This window comes from Medicago sativa, plastid (genome assembly GCF_051527215.1).
Source record: "Medicago sativa voucher I.S. Choi MD003 plastid, complete genome".
Classification (NCBI taxonomy): domain Eukaryota; kingdom Viridiplantae; phylum Streptophyta; class Magnoliopsida; order Fabales; family Fabaceae; genus Medicago; species Medicago sativa.
In genome coordinates, this window is record NC_042841.1 from 107,501 (window position 1) to 125,330 (window position 17,830).

The 17,830-nt window shown below is 30.1% G+C and overlaps 12 protein-coding genes and 1 non-coding gene across 13 annotated transcripts in view; 10 read left to right on the top strand and 3 right to left on the bottom strand. All coding sequences in view use genetic code 11, as the record gives it.

The window, feature by feature from the left end:
• ycf1 (hypothetical chloroplast RF1) overlaps positions 1-4,447 on the top strand; it is a 5,262-nt gene extending 815 nt beyond the window's left edge. Inside the window, exon 1 of the mRNA in view lies at positions 1-4,447. This exon is cut by the window's left edge and continues 815 nt beyond it. Coding sequence (YP_009656331.1) covers positions 1-4,447 — 4,447 coding nt within the window.
• A 460-nt stretch (positions 4,448-4,907) lies between these two features.
• On the top strand, positions 4,908-5,183 carry rps15 (ribosomal protein S15). The gene has a single exon. It carries the CDS (start codon positions 4,908-4,910, stop codon positions 5,181-5,183), a length of 276 nt encoding a protein of 91 aa, YP_009656332.1.
• A 98-nt stretch (positions 5,184-5,281) lies between these two features.
• Positions 5,282-6,463, top strand: ndhH (NADH dehydrogenase subunit 7). The gene has a single exon. The coding sequence runs from the start codon at positions 5,282-5,284 to the stop codon at positions 6,461-6,463; it is 1,182 nt and encodes a 393-aa protein (YP_009656333.1).
• A 1-nt stretch (position 6,464) lies between these two features.
• Positions 6,465-8,781, top strand: ndhA (NADH dehydrogenase subunit 1). Its single transcript has 2 exons — positions 6,465-7,015; positions 8,241-8,781. The coding sequence occupies exons 1-2, from the start codon at positions 6,465-6,467 to the stop codon at positions 8,779-8,781; spliced, it is 1,092 nt and encodes a 363-aa protein (YP_009656334.1).
• A 79-nt stretch (positions 8,782-8,860) lies between these two features.
• On the top strand, positions 8,861-9,346 carry ndhI (NADH dehydrogenase subunit I). Its single transcript has one exon. The coding sequence runs from the start codon at positions 8,861-8,863 to the stop codon at positions 9,344-9,346; it is 486 nt and encodes a 161-aa protein (YP_009656335.1).
• Positions 9,347-9,625: 279 nt separating this feature from the next.
• ndhG (NADH dehydrogenase subunit 6) lies at positions 9,626-10,156 on the top strand. Its single transcript has one exon. The coding sequence runs from the start codon at positions 9,626-9,628 to the stop codon at positions 10,154-10,156; it is 531 nt and encodes a 176-aa protein (YP_009656336.1).
• Positions 10,157-10,344: 188 nt separating this feature from the next.
• ndhE (NADH dehydrogenase subunit 4L) lies at positions 10,345-10,650 on the top strand. The gene has a single exon. It carries the CDS (start codon positions 10,345-10,347, stop codon positions 10,648-10,650), a length of 306 nt encoding a protein of 101 aa, YP_009656337.1.
• A 307-nt stretch (positions 10,651-10,957) lies between these two features.
• psaC (photosystem I subunit VII) lies at positions 10,958-11,203 on the top strand. The gene has a single exon. The coding sequence runs from the start codon at positions 10,958-10,960 to the stop codon at positions 11,201-11,203; it is 246 nt and encodes an 81-aa protein (YP_009656338.1).
• Positions 11,204-11,322: 119 nt separating this feature from the next.
• Positions 11,323-12,819, top strand: ndhD (NADH dehydrogenase subunit 4). The gene has a single exon. The coding sequence runs from the start codon at positions 11,323-11,325 to the stop codon at positions 12,817-12,819; it is 1,497 nt and encodes a 498-aa protein (YP_009656339.1).
• A 235-nt stretch (positions 12,820-13,054) lies between these two features.
• ccsA (cytochrome c biogenesis protein) lies at positions 13,055-14,026 on the bottom strand. Its single transcript has one exon. It carries the CDS (start codon positions 14,024-14,026, stop codon positions 13,055-13,057), a length of 972 nt encoding a protein of 323 aa, YP_009656340.1.
• Positions 14,027-14,154: 128 nt separating this feature from the next.
• trnL-UAG lies at positions 14,155-14,234 on the bottom strand. Its single transcript has one exon. It is a non-coding gene; the product is annotated as a tRNA-Leu (tRNA).
• A 315-nt stretch (positions 14,235-14,549) lies between these two features.
• rpl32 (ribosomal protein L32) lies at positions 14,550-14,702 on the bottom strand. Its single transcript has one exon. It carries the CDS (start codon positions 14,700-14,702, stop codon positions 14,550-14,552), a length of 153 nt encoding a protein of 50 aa, YP_009656341.1.
• Positions 14,703-15,395: 693 nt separating this feature from the next.
• ndhF (NADH dehydrogenase subunit 5) lies at positions 15,396-17,630 on the top strand. The gene has a single exon. The coding sequence runs from the start codon at positions 15,396-15,398 to the stop codon at positions 17,628-17,630; it is 2,235 nt and encodes a 744-aa protein (YP_009656342.1).
• The last annotated feature ends 200 nt before the right edge of the window (positions 17,631-17,830 follow it).

Genomic DNA, 17,830 nt, shown 5'->3' on the forward strand with positions numbered 1-17,830 from the left:
AATCAATGGAGAAATCGATGTTGAAATAGATTCGGAAACGGAAGAAACTAAACAAGAACAAAACGGCTCCATCGAAGACGAAGAAAATCTTATTTCTTATCTTTTTCCGAAAAAAGATAAGACTTTGGACAACATTGAGCAAGATAATAATATCTTCGCATTGGAAAAACCTCTTGTAACTACTCTTTTCGATTATCAAAGATGGAATAGGCCATTGCGATATATAAAAAACGATCACTTTGAAAGAGTCGTACGAGATGAAAATTCACAGTTTTTTTTTCATATATGTCAAAGTGATGGAAAAGAACGAATATCTTTCACGTATCCACCTGATTTATCTAGTTTTCTGAAAATCATGGAAAAAAAAATGGATCTCTTCACAAGAGATAAAATATCCTATAATGATAATGAATTGTCTAATTATTGGAGCTCCAATAATAAAGAAAAAAGAAAGAAACTAAGCAATGAATTTTTTAAAAGGGCAAAAGTTCTAGATAAGAAATATAAGAAATATAAGAACTTTATTCCTGTGGATGTATTTGAAAACCGAATTAGATTGTCTAATGATAAGAGGAAAATAAAATATTTAACTAAAATATATGATCCTTTCTTGAATGGACCTTTTCGTGGACAAAGCTTTTCACCATCAATTCAAAATGAAACTTACACAACAAATTCCATTTTGATAAATAAGATTCATGGTCTCCTTCTTTCTATTAATAGTAATTATCCAGAATTTGAACAGAAAATAGATCAATTTGATAGAAAATTTTTATTAACTGAAATTGGTTTTTTTTTTAACTTAATCAGTCAATTTTCGGAAAAATCCGTATCAAGTTTTAATTTTGACGGACTTTATTTATTTCCAGAACATGAACAAGTAAAAATATATTCCGAAGAAAAAAAAAGAAAAAAAAAATTCTTATTCGAGGCAATTAGAACTGATCGGAACAACCAAACCATTTTTAATAGAAAGAAATGTAGTGGAATAAACGAAATCAGTAAACAAGTTCCTCGATGGTCATACAACTTAATCGACGAAGTGGAGCAAGCGACGGAAAGACTAATAAAAGAGCCTCAGATTCGTTCCCCAAGAGCCGAACGTATAGTCATTTTTGATGGGAATACAGATTCACTTTCACTGAATTTGAATCTTCGTCCTAGAAATGACAATGAGTCTCTTCCTGAACAGGACCTAAATCACGAATTTTTTCTAATAAATTTTTTACGCGAACTAGATTATGACCGAGATCTAATTAAGGGATCTATGCGCCCTCTAAGGCGTAAAACAGCGATTACGAAACTTTTTCAAGCAAATGGAACTGAACATTCCCCCACTTTTTTGGAGATAATAGACAATTACCTATTCTTTTTTCTTTTTGGTGATCTTTTCGATGATCTATCCCAATATTGGAAAGAAATGTTCAGGAAACCTGGTACTGACAATTCAGAATTTGTGGAGTTTCAGAAAAGGATCCAACACAAATACGAGGAGGACGACAAAGACGAGGCTGAAATAAGACTTAGAAAAATAGAAGAAGACTGGGAAAGTATTCTATATGGTCTAATAATTAGAAGTTTTGTATTACTAATCCAATCTTTTATTAGAAAATATATTCTACTACCTTCATTGATAATAACTAAAAATATCATTCGTATCCTATTATTTCAAAATCCCGAATGGTCAGAAGATTTTAGGGATTGGCGCAGGGAAGTTCATATTAAATGCACCTATCAGGGCATTCCAGTATCCCACAAAGAATTGCCAAAAAACTGGTTCGACGCGGGTATTCAGATAAGGATCTTACAACCTTTTGTTCTGAAACCTTGGCACAAATCTAAGGTACAATCTACTGAAAAAAAAAAAAAAAAAAATCCACAGAAAAAAAAATATACTGAAAACAAAAACTTCTGGTTTTTAACAGGTTATGGAACACTAGTAGAATCGTACCTTGATGAGGGTTACCCAAGAGACCCACTTTCATTTTTGCGTCCCGTTTTAAAAACAATAACGAAACAATTGAAAAAAGATTTGAAAAAGCGTTTTTTTCAAGTTCTAAAATTTTTAAATGAAAGAAAAAAAAGGTTTCGAACTATGTTAAAAAAAATAGAAAACTGGAAGATTCTTAAAAGTATTCTAGTTAGGTTCAAAACAATAGATGAAACAGTAGATGAACTGAGTGAAAGCAAAAAAACTTCAATCAGTAAGAATAATTCAAAGATTGAGGTGATTGAGGAATCACCCGTTAAAATGGAATCTATTAATTGGACAAATTCTTCATTCACAGAAAAAAGGATAAAAGATCTTAATGTTAAAACAAAGACAATCATAAAACAAATAGAAACAATGACAGAAGAAAAAAAAGAGGGGATTCTAACTTCAGAGATCAATTTGAATTCGAACAAAACTACTTATGATGCTAAAAGATTAGAATTACAAAAAAATATTTTGCAAATCTTACAAAGAAGATTTGTTCGATTAATACGTAAATCCTATTCTTTTTTCAAAATTTTCATAGAAGGGGTATACATAGATATACTTTTATGTATCAGTAGTATTGCTAGGATCCATCGACAACGTTTTCTTGATTTTCTTGAATCAACAGACAAAATACTAAATGTAAAAAAATCCATTTACTACAAAAAAAAAAAAATGGAAGAAAGAATTGAAAATCAAAGTATAATTCCATTAATGTCGATTATAGACAAATCTGGGAATATTACGAATATGAATTCACAGAATTCTTGGGATGTATCTTCTTTGTCACAAGACTATGTATTGTATAAATTATCACAAATCCAAGTTAGTAATGGATATAAATTTAAGTTAAGATCTATTTTTGAATCTCCTGGAAGATCTTTTTTTCTTAAGAATGAAATAAAGGATTATTTTTTTAGAATACAAGGAACATCCAATTCCAAATTAAGACATACAAAACGTCCCGATTCGTTAATGAATCAATGGACAAATTGGTTAAAGCTTCATTATCAATATGATTTACCTGAGAACAGATGGTCGAGATTAGTATCACAAAACTGGAGGAATAGAATCAATGAACATCGTGTGGCTCAAAAGAAAGATTTAGTTGAATATGATTCATATGAAAAAAATCAATTAATTCTTTCCAAAAAACAAGAACAAGAAGGAGACTTATTAGAAATAGAAATTAAAAAAAAAATTAAAAAACAATATAGATATGATCTTTTCGCCTATCAATATCTTCATTTTGCGGATAAGAAAAAATCCTATATTTATGGATATAGATCACCGCAAGGAAACAAAAACCAAGCGATTTCTTATAATTACAACCCATGTAGAAAAGAATTTTTGGATATAATAGGCGATATCTCTATCCAAAATTATCTAGATCTAGAAGAATATGATACTCTAGATATGGAAAAAAATCTGGATAGAAAGTATTTCAATTGGATGGGAATGAATGTAAAAAGGAAAAAGACTTCTATACCGAATAAGAAATTGCTTATTCCCCAATTTTGGTTCTTTTCAAAATTAAGCAACTTTTATTATGCATATAAGATGAATCCTTGGATCTTACCAATAAAATTCTTTGTTTTGCAGCTTTATGGACAAGATAATTTAGAGTTAACAACGGAAGAATACGTGAGTCCAGTAGATGTAGATCTTAAATCTCGCTCATACTATTATAACGGATCAGATTCTAAATACAGGACCGATCTAAAGGGAGAACGGGATTTCTTACTATCAAAATATTTGGGTTTTTATTTGCACTGTGATAGTTCCGACCAAGAAATAGGAATGGATAATATCAACTTATTCATTCTCCTGCTTAGAATGAAAAATTTTAAAAAAATTGTAATAATGTCGATTAAAAAGCTAGAGCTAGATTTAGAAATGCTGGTTGATTCAATTACGAAGGATTTTTGTTATACAGAATGTAGGGACACTGAGGACTTGAAGGAAAGGCTAATCTTTTTTATTGAACCTATTCGCCTGTCTACAAAAAACCATGAACACTCTCTTATATATCAAACCATAAGAGTACCGTTGATTCATAAGAGTAAGAGGCGAAAAAGTTGGAGTTGGAAAAAAAGTCGTGTTGATCAAAAGATAACAGAAAATAAAGATAAAAATCTTTATGATTTGTTTGTTCCTGAAAATCTTTTGTCCCCTAGACGCCGTAGAGAATTGAGAATTCTAACTTGTTTCAATCCTAAGAATAGAAATACTGTGCATAGAAAAACAATAAATGACAATGAGAATCAAATAAAAAATGTTTCTCAAGTTTTGGCTAAAAATAAAGATCTTGATAGCGAAACAAAAAAACTAATGAATTTTAAATTATTTCTTTGGCCAAATTATCGATTAGAAGATTTAGCTTGTATAAACCGCTATTGGTTTAATACCCATAATGGAAGCCATTTCAGTATATTAAGGATACATATGTATCCTCGATTGAAAGATTAATTTAGAATCTACATTTATCTTCTATTTATCATTATCATAATATTTTTTGTAACAGATCTGATATGTGAATATATATATATAAATAAATAAAAATTTTTATTTATATTTATTTATATATATATTTATTTATATTTTTATATAATATTTTTATATAAATAAATAAAAATATAAATTTAAATAATAAAAATATAAATTAAAAAAAAAAAAAGAAATGCGATGGTCTTATTTTTATTTGAAATAGACAAGACAATAGAATTTTTTATCTATTCAATTAATAAATATAGTATTTTTTTTTTATCTATTTGAATTACATTCCTTAATAATATAATAATATAATTGATTTGAAAAAAAAAAAAAATTAAGATAATTTTATATACAAAATTAAAAATTAGTGTCATTACTATTACTGATCAATAAAAATATCTACCAAAAACGAGGGGGAGAGAAAAGCTTTCATTTTATGATAAAAAATTCATTTATACCTGTTATTTCACAAAAAAAAAAAGAAGAAGAAAACCCCGGATCAGTTGAATTTCAAGTATTCAATTTCCATAATAAGGTACTAAGACTTACTTCACATTTGGAATTACACCCAAAAGACTATTTATCTCAAAGGGGTTTACATATAATTCTAGGAAAACGGCAACGACTACTGTCTTATTTGTCAAAGAAAAATAAAATACGTTATAAAAAATTAATAAATCAGTTGGGTATTCGGGATTCACAAATTCGTTAATTTCTAAAATCATTTTCAATTATTCGATTTATTAGATCCTGAATTTTGATGAACTTTTTTTTTAACGATTCATGGAAGAATGAATCGAGGAAAAACCTATGAATGTGCCAGCTACAAGAAAAGACCTCATGATAGTCAATATGGGGCCTCAACACCCATCAATGCATGGTGTTCTTCGACTTATTGTTACTCTGGATGGTGAAGATGTTATTGATTGTGAACCAATATTGGGTTATTTACACAGAGGTATGGAAAAAATTGCGGAAAATCGAACAATTATACAATATCTGCCTTATGTAACACGTTGGGATTATTTAGCTACTATGTTCACAGAAGCAATAACCGTAAATGGACCGGAACAATTGGGAAATATTCAAGTACCTAAAAGAGCCAGCTATATACGAGTAATTATGTTGGAATTAAGTCGCATAGCTTCTCATCTACTATGGCTGGGACCTTTTATGGCAGATATTGGTGCACAAACCCCCTTTTTCTATATTTTTAGAGAAAGAGAATTAATATATGATCTATTTGAAGCTGCGACAGGTATGAGAATGATGCATAATTATTTTCGTATTGGAGGAGTAGCGGCTGATCTACCTTATGGTTGGATAGATAAATGTTTTGATTTTTGCAATTATTTTTTAACAAGGGTTATTGAATATCAAAAACTGATTACGCGAAATCCAATTTTTTTAGAACGAGTTGAAGGCGTAGGTGTTGTTGGGAGAGAGGAAGTTATAAATTGGGGGTTATCAGGACCGATGCTTCGGGCTTCCGGAATACAATGGGATCTACGTAAAGTCGATAATTATGAGTGTTACGAGGAATTTGATTGGGAAGTTCAATGGCAAAAAGAAGGAGATTCATTAGCTCGTTATTTAGTTCGAATTGGTGAAATGATGGAATCCATTAAAATTATTCAACAGGCTTTGGAAGGAATTCCAGGTGGGCCATATGAAAATTTAGAAATTCGCTCCTTTGATAGAGAAAAGGAGCCAGAATGGAATGATTTTGAATATCGATTCATTGGTAAAAAATCGTCTCCGACTTTTGAATTGCCCAAACAAGAACTTTATGTGAGAGTTGAGGCCCCCAAGGGGGAATTAGGAATTTTTCTAATAGGAGATCAGAATGGTTTTCCTTGGAGATGGAAAATTCGTCCACCTGGTTTTATCAATTTGCAAATTCTTCCTCAATTAGTTAAAAGAATGAAATTGGCTGATATTATGACAATACTAGGTAGCATAGATATCATTATGGGAGAAGTTGATCGTTGAAATGATAATTGATACAACGGAAGTCCAAGATATAAATTCTTTTTCCGGATTGGAATCTTTCAAAGAGGTCTATGGAATTCTATGGATACTTGTACCTATTTTGATTCTTGTATTGGGAATCACAATAAGTGTACTAGCAATTGTATGGTTAGAAAGAGAAATATCTGCAGGGATACAACAGCGTATTGGACCCGAATACGCTGGTCCTTTTGGAATTCTTCAAGCTCTAGCAGACGGAACAAAACTACTATTCAAAGAGAATCTTATTCCATCTAGGGGAGATATTCGTTTATTCAGTATCGGACCATCCATATCAGTAATATCAATTCTAATAAGTTATTCAGTAATTCCTTTTGGCTATAACTTTGTTTTATCTGATTTCAATATCGGTGTTTTTTTATGGATTGCTATTTCGAGTATTGCTCCCATTGGACTTCTTATGTCAGGATATGGGTCAAATAATAAATATTCCTTTTTGGGTGGTCTACGAGCTGCTGCTCAATCGATTAGTTATGAAATACCATTAACTCTATGTGTCTTATCAATATCTCTACGTGCGATTCGTTGAAACCCAAAAAGCTATTCTATGCTATTGCTATGCTCCTCTCTTTAGAGTACTCTATAGGAAAGGAGTCGAATAAATTAAATAGAAACCTTCATTATCTTAATTTGATTTTTCACAATTCGGATTGAAGAACTAAATTAGATAGTTATATGAGTGAAATAAAACAGCTTATATTGAATAAAATTTCAGAATACTCTATTACTTATAGTTAACAGATAGTATGATGATTTTAAATGGCAGTAAAAATATTGAGTCTCATTTTCTATGTATAAGAATGAAGTCAAATAAAATAAATTATAAAGAGAAGAGGACATTTAACCCAAGATTGGATAATATTTTTCATCCTGTTTTGAAGCGGGCTCAAACGACCAACCTTATTGAGTTTTAGTTATCATTTGTATGATCATAGATGTATTAAATTAAAATTAATAAGGGGTTAATAAAAAAAAAGGAGTGGATGGTTAGAAACACCAAGATACACAAAGGATTAGTAACACAGATTTTGTAAATTATCCAAAAGACAATTTACGCATAATAGAAAAAGAATACTAATTGGGGCTTTAAGTTGGTAGAAAAAATCAAGCAGTACTCCCCATAACTCCGATCCAGAGTATGCTTCCATCCACTGATTAAATAAATTACTATCAGGAACGAAAAAATCCTTTAAAATTTGTTAAGTCCCTTTTTCATAGCACAAAAAAGAAGAATAGGAACGAAAAAAGAAGAAGAAATCATAAACGAAAAGCAGATCTCTTTTTTGTTTATGATTTCTTATATCCATATTCATGGAGATCAAATTCACATGATAATTAAGAAACGAATGTGTAATTCTTTTTCGTAATTCAAAATGCGGAGGGTTATGGAGAATTCTAAAAGAGTATTTTATTGAAGAATTCAGTTATTATTCAACAAATTCAAATTTCGATTTTTAAGGGATGAGATCAATTCAGAAGTGCCTTATTGTATTGTATCTTTTATTAAAATGGATTTATCTTTCTTATTTAGTTATTTCTAGAACAGACAGAATTGAATTGGTCTAATTCAGAACCGTTTGATAGATTTAAATCTTCTATATCTTATGGATATATCACGAGATAAATAATCGTCCCGGTCCTTAGATTTACTTAAGGCTTTCCAGGAGCCGTATGAGATGAAAATCTCATGTACGGTTCTGTAATAGAGATGGGAACAGTAATGTTATCACCGACTAGGATTATCTAACAGTTTAAGTACAGTTGATATAGTTGATGCGCAATCAAAATATGGTTTTTGGGGATGGAATTTGTGGCGTCAACCTATCGGTTTCATTGTTTTTCTAATTTCTTCACTAGCAGAATGTGAAAGATTACCTTTTGATTTACCAGAAGCAGAAGAAGAATTAGTAGCGGGTTATCAAACAGAATATTCGGGTATTCGATTTGGTTTATTTTACGTTGCTTCCTATTTAAACCTTTTAATTTCTTCATTATTTGTAACAGTTCTTTACTTGGGCGGTTCAAATATCTCTATTCCGTACATATTCGTTTCTGAGTTTTTTGAAATGAATAAAACATATGGAGTTTTTGGAACTACAATTGATCTCTTTATTACATTAGCTAAAACTTATTTTTTCTTATTCGTTTCTATCATAACAAGATGGTCTTTGCCTAGGCTAAGAATGGATCAATTATTAAATCTTGGATGGAAATTTCTTTTACCTATTTCTCTCGGTAATCTATTATTAACAACTTCGTCTCAATTGTTTTCACTGTAAAAGATTTATTTTCTATATTCATAACTTGTCTCAAATAAGAGAAAGAAATAAAACAAAAATATTCATAGATATTTACGATATGTTCCTTATGGTAACTGGGTTCATGAATTATGGTCAACAAACAGTCCGAGCTGCAAGGTACATTGGTCAAAGTTTCATGATTATCTTATCTCACGCAAATCGTTTACCTGTAACTATTCAATATCCTTATGAAAAATTAATCACATCGGAACGTTTCCGCGGTCGAATCCATTTTGAATTTGATAAATGCATTGCTTGTGAAGTATGTGTTCGTGTATGTCCTATAGATTTACCCGTTGTTGATTGGAAACTGGAAACTGATATTCGAAAGAAACGATTGCTAAATTACAGTATTGATTTCGGAATCTGTATTTTTTGTGGTAACTGTATTGAGTATTGCCCAACAAATTGTTTATCAATGACTGAAGAATATGAACTTTCAACTTATGATCGTCACGAATTGAACTATAATCAAATTGCTTTGGGCCGTTTACCAATGTCAGTAATTGATGATTATACAATTCGAACAATTCAAATAAAATAAAAAAAGAGAATTTTTTATAATTAAAAATTATTTTTATTCTTATAAAATAAAAAAGAAAATCAGATTTTATATTTTTGTTTTAATATAGTTTCAAACTAATCTTTAGTATAAAGACTGGAATGACATTGATTATCTAACTGTAACTATATATCAATCAATTCAAACTCCTTAGGATTTTTTTTCAATGCAAAAAAAAAATTAAGTATATAAAAATTTTTTTCCTGGTCATATCAATACGGTCATGAAATTTCGATTTCTTTGTCTTTTTTTTTACATATAATGGATTTGCCTGAAACGCTACACGATTTTCTTTTAGTCTTTCTGGGATCGGGTATTATATTAGGAAGTCTAGGAGTAGTATTACTTACCAACCCTATTTTTTCTGCTTTTTCGTTGGGACTGGTTCTTGTTTGTATATCCTTATTATATATTTTATCAAACTCCCATTTTGTAGCTGCATCACAGCTACTTATTTACGTGGGAGCTATTAACATTTTAATCATATTTGCTGTGATGTTCATGAATAGTTCCGAATATTACCAAGATTTTAATCTTTGGACTGTTGGGGATGGAATTACTTTGATAGTTTGTACAAGTATTTTTGTTTCACTAATAACTATTATTCCAGATACTTCATGGTACGGAATTATTTGGACTACAAGACCAAATCAGATTATTGAGCAAGATTTGATAAGTACTAGTCAACAAATTGGAATTCATTTATCAACCGATTTTTTTCTTCCATTTGAACTAATTTCAATAATTCTTTTAGTTGCTTTGATAGGTGCAATTGTCGTAGCTCGCCAGTAAGAAATCTTTATAGAATTAGTAATATAAATCAAGATTTTTTTTTTTTCAATTCTATGTTATGTATAAACTCTTTTTTTTTTATTGCCAATATATTCTTTTGTTCCAGACTTGGTATATTCTTTAGTCAATTGAATCTGTTGAATTGTTGTTCATATTGAAATGAATCAAAATTAATAAGGAGTTGGTCAATGATGCTCGAACATGTACTTGTTTTGAGTGCCTATTTATTTTCTATTGGTATCTATGGATTGATCACGAGCCGAAATATGGTTAGAGCCCTTATGTGTCTTGAACTTATACTGAATGCAGTTAATATAAATCTCGTAACTTTTTCTGATTTTTTTGATAATCGCCAATTAAAAGGAAATATTTTTTCAATTTTTGTTATAGCTATTGCAGCCGCTGAAGCAGCTATCGGACTGGCTATTGTTTCCGCAATTGCTCGTAACAGAAAATCAACCCGTATCAATCAATCGAATTTGTTGAATAAATAGCATTAATTAATCATAATTAATAAAAAAAATTCAATTCAAATAGTGAGTGTAATATTTATCAATTCAAATTAATATGTATTCTACACAACTTATGATCATGTTTGCATTGCCTAAATCATAAGAAATCAAAGTATCCTGGTCCTCTTCTATTCCTTCTTCTAAATTTATCTAGACATCTTTTTTGATTAACAATTAACAATATTCTAACAAATCATTGATTCATCTGGTATATAAATATATGATTCATTTACGAGTTTACTAGATCGATAATTTTCATTTTTTATGTTCAAAAATTACTATAGATACAATGTCACATTCAGTAAAGATTTATGATACATGTATAGGATGTACTCAATGTGTCCGAGCTTGTCCCACAGATGTATTAGAAATGATACCTTGGGATGGATGTAAAGCTAAGCAAATAGCTTCTGCCCCAAGAACAGAGGACTGTGTTGGTTGTAAGAGGTGTGAGTCCGCTTGTCCGACGGATTTCTTAAGTGTTCGGGTTTATTTAGGGCCTGAAACAACTCGAAGTATGGGTCTAGCTTATTGATACGTTTCAAAAAACACCACACGAATACGTTTTTTTACTGGCAAAAACCCGTGCTCAAAAAAATATTTTGTATTTTTTTTTGAGCACGGGCTTTTCTGGCCCAAGTGTATCTTATTTTTATGACGAATTATTTTCCTTGGTTAACAATAGTTGTAGTTTTCCCAATAGCCGCAGGTTCCTTAATTTTCTTATTCCCTCATAGGGGAAATAAGGTAATTAGGTGGTATAGCATTTGTATATGCTTAATCGATCTCCTTCTAACAACCTATGCATTTTGTTATCATTTCCAATTGGATGATCCACTAATTCAACTGACGGAGAATTATAAATGGATCAATTTTTTTGATTTTTACTGGAGATTGGGAATAGATGGACTCTCTATAGGACCTATTTTACTGACGGGATTTATAACTACTTTAGCCACTTTAGCGGCTCAGCCGGTTACTCGAGAATACCAATTATTCTATTTCCTGATGTTAGCAATGTATAGCGGTCAAATCGGACCATTTTCTTCTCGAGACATTTTACTTTTTTTCATCATGTGGGAATTGGAATTAATTCCCGTTTATCTACTTTTAGCCATGTGGGGGGGAAAGAAACGTTTGTATTCAGCTACAAAGTTTATTTTGTACACTGCAGGAGGTTCTGTTTTTTTATTAATGGGAATTCTGGGTATCGGTTTATATGGTTCTAATGAACCAACATTAAATTTTGAAACATTAACTAATCAATCGTATCCTGTGGCGCTAGAAATAATATTATATACGGCATTTCTTATTGCTTTTGCTGTCAAATCGCCGATTATACCCTTACATACATGGTTACCAGATACCCACGGAGAGGCACATTACAGCACTTGTATGCTTTTAGCCGGAATCTTATTAAAAATGGGAGCATATGGGTTGGTGCGAATTAATATGGAATTATTTTCCCACGCTCATTCAATATTTTGCCCCTGGTTAATGATATTAGGTTCTATTCAAATAATCTATGCCGCTTCAACATCTTTTGGTCAACGTAATTTAAAAAAAAGAATAGCTTATTCTTCGGTATCTCATATGGGTTTCATAATTCTAGGAATTGGTTCTATAAGTGATACTGGGCTCAACGGGGCCATTTTACAAATAATATCTCATGGATTTATTGGCGCTGCCCTTTTTTTCTTGGCAGGAACTAGTTATGATAGACTACGTCTTCTTTATCTTGACGAAATGGGCGGAATGGCTATCCCAATGCCAAAAATATTCACGATTTTCACTATCTTATCGATGGCTTCTCTTGCATTGCCGGGCATGAGCGGTTTTGTTGCCGAATTGATAGTTTTTTTTGGAATAATTACCAGTCAAAAATATCTTTTCATGATGAAAATACTAATTACTTTTGTAACCGCAATTGGAATGATATTAACTCCTATTTATTTATTATCTATCTTACGGCAGATGTTCTATGGATACAAGTTTTTTAATACACCAAACTCTTATTTTTTTGATTCTGGGCCGAGAGAATTATTTATTTCGATTTCTATCCTTATACCCGTAATAGGTATTGGTATTTATCCGGATTTCATTTTTTCATTCTCGGTTGACAAGGTTGAAGCTATTCTAGCTAATTTTTGATAGAGCATTTTCATGAATAAATGAATCAAAAAGAGAAAAAAACCTTATGAAAAAGAATATTTTTCTGTTAGATTCACTTAAAAAAATTGAAATTATAATCCAATATGTTTGTTGTTTGTGAGAACCCCTCGAATCATTACATTACTTGATTGAAAGGGTTCTCCACGATTTATGGAAAGTATATATTTATATGCTTTCCATATTTTTATTTCTCAGGTTCTTTACTCATTGAAATTTAATTAGATGTAAATGAACCATAACTATGTAGTCCTATTCCTAATAGATTGATCCCCAAATAACATATCCAAATTATAAGAAATCCGATAGAGGCCACTATTGAAGAATTTACACCTTCAAATTTTTTATTTTTTCTAGTATGTAAATAAATCGCGAATATGGTCCAAGTAATAAAGGCCCAAGTTTCCTTTGGATCCCAATTCCAATAGGACCCCCATGCCTCGTTAGCCCATACTGCCCCTGAAAGAATACCTATCGTTAAAAACAGAAAACCCAGACTAATAATACGATAACCCCAACGATCCAATTGTTGAATAAATTGAGACCTATAATAATTTCGAGAAGAATAAAAAGATGTTTTTCGTAAAACATTGTTTCTTTCATTCATATTCATGTATTTTATTTCGACAAAATCAACGGATTTATTTAAAAAATCCAAATTCTTGGTAAAAGCAAGAATTTGGATGGCTTCTTGAAACGTAATGACTAAAATAGCTACTGATAATAATGATCCACATAAAAGAGCTGCATAGCCCAATATCATCATACTTACGTGCATCATTAGCCAATGGGATTGTAGAGCGGGTACTAATATTACAGATTGATGCATTTTGGTTAAAAGACCCGAAGTCGCAAAGCCTTGGGTAAAAATAACACTTGGTGCGATTATTGTACTTAAAAGGTTTTTTTCCTTTTTAAAACACGGAACCATATGAAAAATGGAAAAACCCCATGAAAGAAAGATTAGTGATTCATATAAATCACTAAATGGTAAATGGCCCGAAAAAAACCAACGAGTAATTAACAATCCCGTTACACAGAAAAAAGTTATTATCATGGCTTTTTTGGACAAATCATATAATCCTACGATTTCATTGACTAATAAGGTTATCAAATGAATTGAAATAACAATTGATATGACGGAAAACGATATATGAGTTAATATATGCTCTAAAGTTGAAAATATCATATCTATAATGAAAATAAATATCTATAATGAAAATAAAAAAGGTATGAATACTAGGAATAGAAATAGGGAATTGAATTCATTATAGGACTTCTTCTTTTCAAATTTTAAAAATATAGCATAGGATGCCATGCCGCTACTCGGACTCGAACCGAGATGCTCTAGCACTGCTTCCTAAGAGCAGCGTGTCTACCAATTTCACCATAGCGGCTTACTCGAAATCATAATAACCAACTCTTTAGTCAATCGTCGAGATTGAAAGAATCACTTAAAGTGCACTATTTATTTAGTACATTTCTTTCCTAAACATTTAGTATAAATTGAGAATAAGAAGTAAATTTAAAATTTGTATTTATTCGAATATCAAAAATATGAAAAAATTAGATTCTATATATTTAGAATATATTATATATATATAATATATTCTAAATATATGTTCCATATTCTATACTAGTATTAGTATAAAATGAGTATTAAAGAATACTCTTTGAATCGAGCTAATTTATATTATTCCAATCCAACATTTTTATTTGTTACAAAAAAAACTTTTTGATTTACCTGTAAAAATGGATTGAGCTAATGAAAAGGCTTTCAATGCTGTCCAATATCCCTTTTTTTTCCAAAAATTTTTACGAATATTTTTTTTTGATATAGAAGTGCGCTTTTTTGGAACTGCCATACAATTAGGATAGTTTTTTTATTACTATAGTTCGATGTGAAAGACATTTGTTCTGTAAATGAAAACGAATTATTCTGTAATTAGCCGTATGTCTTATTTATCTTAATTCCCTCTTTCTTTTTTTCTATCTAAAGTAAAACCATTGAATATTATAAACCTTTTCCAAATATTTCATAGATAATAGATCTATATCTATGGATCTCTTTTTATTGTAATGTAAAAGAATCAATTAGTTCAAAAAGAAACTAATTTATATTGTTTTTATAAGTTATATCAAAATAAACAAATGTTCTTCATTTTGGTGTAATGATTTATCCCCACTCTCACTCTATATATCAAAATTTTGATTTTATTTATTATTATTTAATTTCATTATTATTTATTAATAGTGATTTTTCTTAATATATATATAAATGACTAACATAGTTATTTATATTACTTATAATTAATATTACTTAAAATAATAAGATTTTTTTTATTTTCACTAGGAATTTGGTTATTGGCCGATTTTGACTTTGTACTTTCCAATATTGGAACGATTGTGCAAAGATTCAGAAGAATTAAGAATATAAAATTCGATTTATTTATTCACTTTTTATTAACCGAACCCCTTTACAAAAGAGATAAAACAAATGAATAAGAAACAAAATTCATCAAGAATCAAAATATTTTTTATTCTTTATTTTTTTTTGTATGGAATATATACATCAATATTCATGGATCATACCTTTCATCCCACTTCCAGTTCCTATTTTTATAGGGGTAGGACTTCTACTTTTTCCTACGGCAACAAAAAATATTCGCCGTATGTGGGCTTTTCCTAGTATTTTATTGTTAACGATAGTTATGATTTTTTCGATCGATCTATCGATTCATCAAATCCAGAATAGTTCTATCTATCAATATGTATGGTCTTGGACTATAAATAATGATCTTTCTTTAGAGTTTGGCTACTTGATTGATTCACTTACTTCTATAATGTCAATATTAATCACTACTGTTGGGATTCTGGTTCTAATTTATAGTGATAGTTACATGTCTCATGATCAAGGCTATTTGAGATTTTTTACTTATCTGAGTTTTTTTAATACTTCAATGTTAGGGTTAGTTACTAGTTCAAATTTGATACAAGTTTATATTTTTTGGGAATTGGTTGGAATGTGTTCTTATCTATTAATAGGTTTTTGGTTCACACGTCCTATTGCGGCAAATGCTTGTCAAAAAGCGTTTGTAACTAATCGTGTGGGGGATTTTGGTTTATTATTAGGAATTTTAGGTTTTTATTGGATAACGGGTAGTTTGGAATTTCGGGATTTATTTCAAATATTCAACAACTTAATTTATAAGAATGAGGTGAATCTTTTTTTTGTTACTTTGTGCGCCCTCTTGTTATTTTGCGGATCAGTTGCGAAATCCGCCCAATTCCCTCTTCATGTATGGTTACCAGATGCTATGGAAGGTCCTACTCCTATTTCCGCTCTTATCCATGCTGCTACTATGGTAGCAGCAGGAATTTTTCTTGTAGCTCGACTTCTTCCTCTTTTCATAGTTATACCCCCCATAATGAGTGTAATAGCTTTGATAGGTATAATAACAGTAGTATTAGGAGCTACTTTAGCGATTGCTCAAAAAGATATTAAGAAAAATTTGGCCTATTCTACAATGTCTCAATTGGGTTATATGATGTTAGCTTTAGGTATGGGCTCTTATCGAGCCGCTTTATTTCATTTGATTACTCATGCTTATTCAAAAGCATTGTTATTTTTAGGATCTGGATCCATTATTCATTCCATGGAAGCTATTGTTGGATATTCTCCAGATAAAAGTCAAAATATGGTTCTTATGGGCGGTTTAACAAAACATGCCCCAATTACAAAAACCGCTTTTTTAATAGGTACACTTTCTCTTTGTGGTATTCCACCTTTTGCTTGTTTTTGGTCCAAGGATGAGATTCTAAATGATAGTTGGTTGTATTCACCAATTTTCGCAATAATAGCTTGTTCCACAGCAGGATTAACTGCATTTTATATGTTTCGAATCTATTTACTTGTTTTTGAAGGATATTTAAACGTTCATTTTCAAAATTTCAATGGAAAGAAAAATAGTTCTTTCTATTCAATATCTTTATGGGGCAAAGAAGAAAAAAAAAAATTAAAAAACAAAATTCATTTATTATCTTTATTAACAACTAATAATAATGAAAGGACTTCTTTTTTTCGGAAGAGGACATATTCACATCGAATTAATCGAAATGTCAAAAGCATAAGACATCTTTTTCTTGATAGTACCTATTTTGGTACTAAAAACATTCCGTTTTTTTATCCTCATGAATCAGACAATACTATGCTATTTTCTATGCTTGTATTAGTACTATTTACTTTCTTCGTCGGGTCCATTGGAATTTCTTTCAGCCAAGAACCAATAGATTTGGATATTTTATCTAAATTGTTAATTCCGTCTATAGACCTTTTACATCAAAATTCAAAGAATTCTGTGGATTGGTATGAATTTTTTACAAATGCAACTTTTTCGGTGAGTATAGCTTTTTTCGGAATATTTATAGCGTCTTTTTTCTATAAACCAGTTTTTTCATCTTTACAAAATTTGAACTTATTTAATTTATTTCAAAAAAGTGTTCCTAAAAAAATTATTGCTGATAAAATAATCAATGTTATATATGATTGGTCATATAATCGTGGTTATATAGATGCTTTTTTTGAAGTATCTTTAATTGCGAGTGTAAGAAAGGTAGCTAAATTCAATTATTTTTTTGATAGACAAGTAATTGATGGAATTCCAAATGGAATTGGGATTTCCAGTTTTTTTATAGGAGAGGCTATCAAATATGTGGGGGGGGGACGAATTTCTTCGTATATTTTCTTTTTTGTATTCATCTTTTTAGTAATTTGTTATTCTATATTTATATAATAAAATTAGATAATAATGTACTACTATTCAACCTAAATTGGGATTATCCGCTAAGAATTCAAGCTTCGGGTAGATCAAGAAAACAGCAGTATCAGCTGCAACAGGAGTATATTATAAATTCTTTTCTCTTTTTCCTTTTTGTTTTAAAAGATTCTATTCGAAATTATTTTGTCTTTTTTTATCTAGATTTAATAGATTCA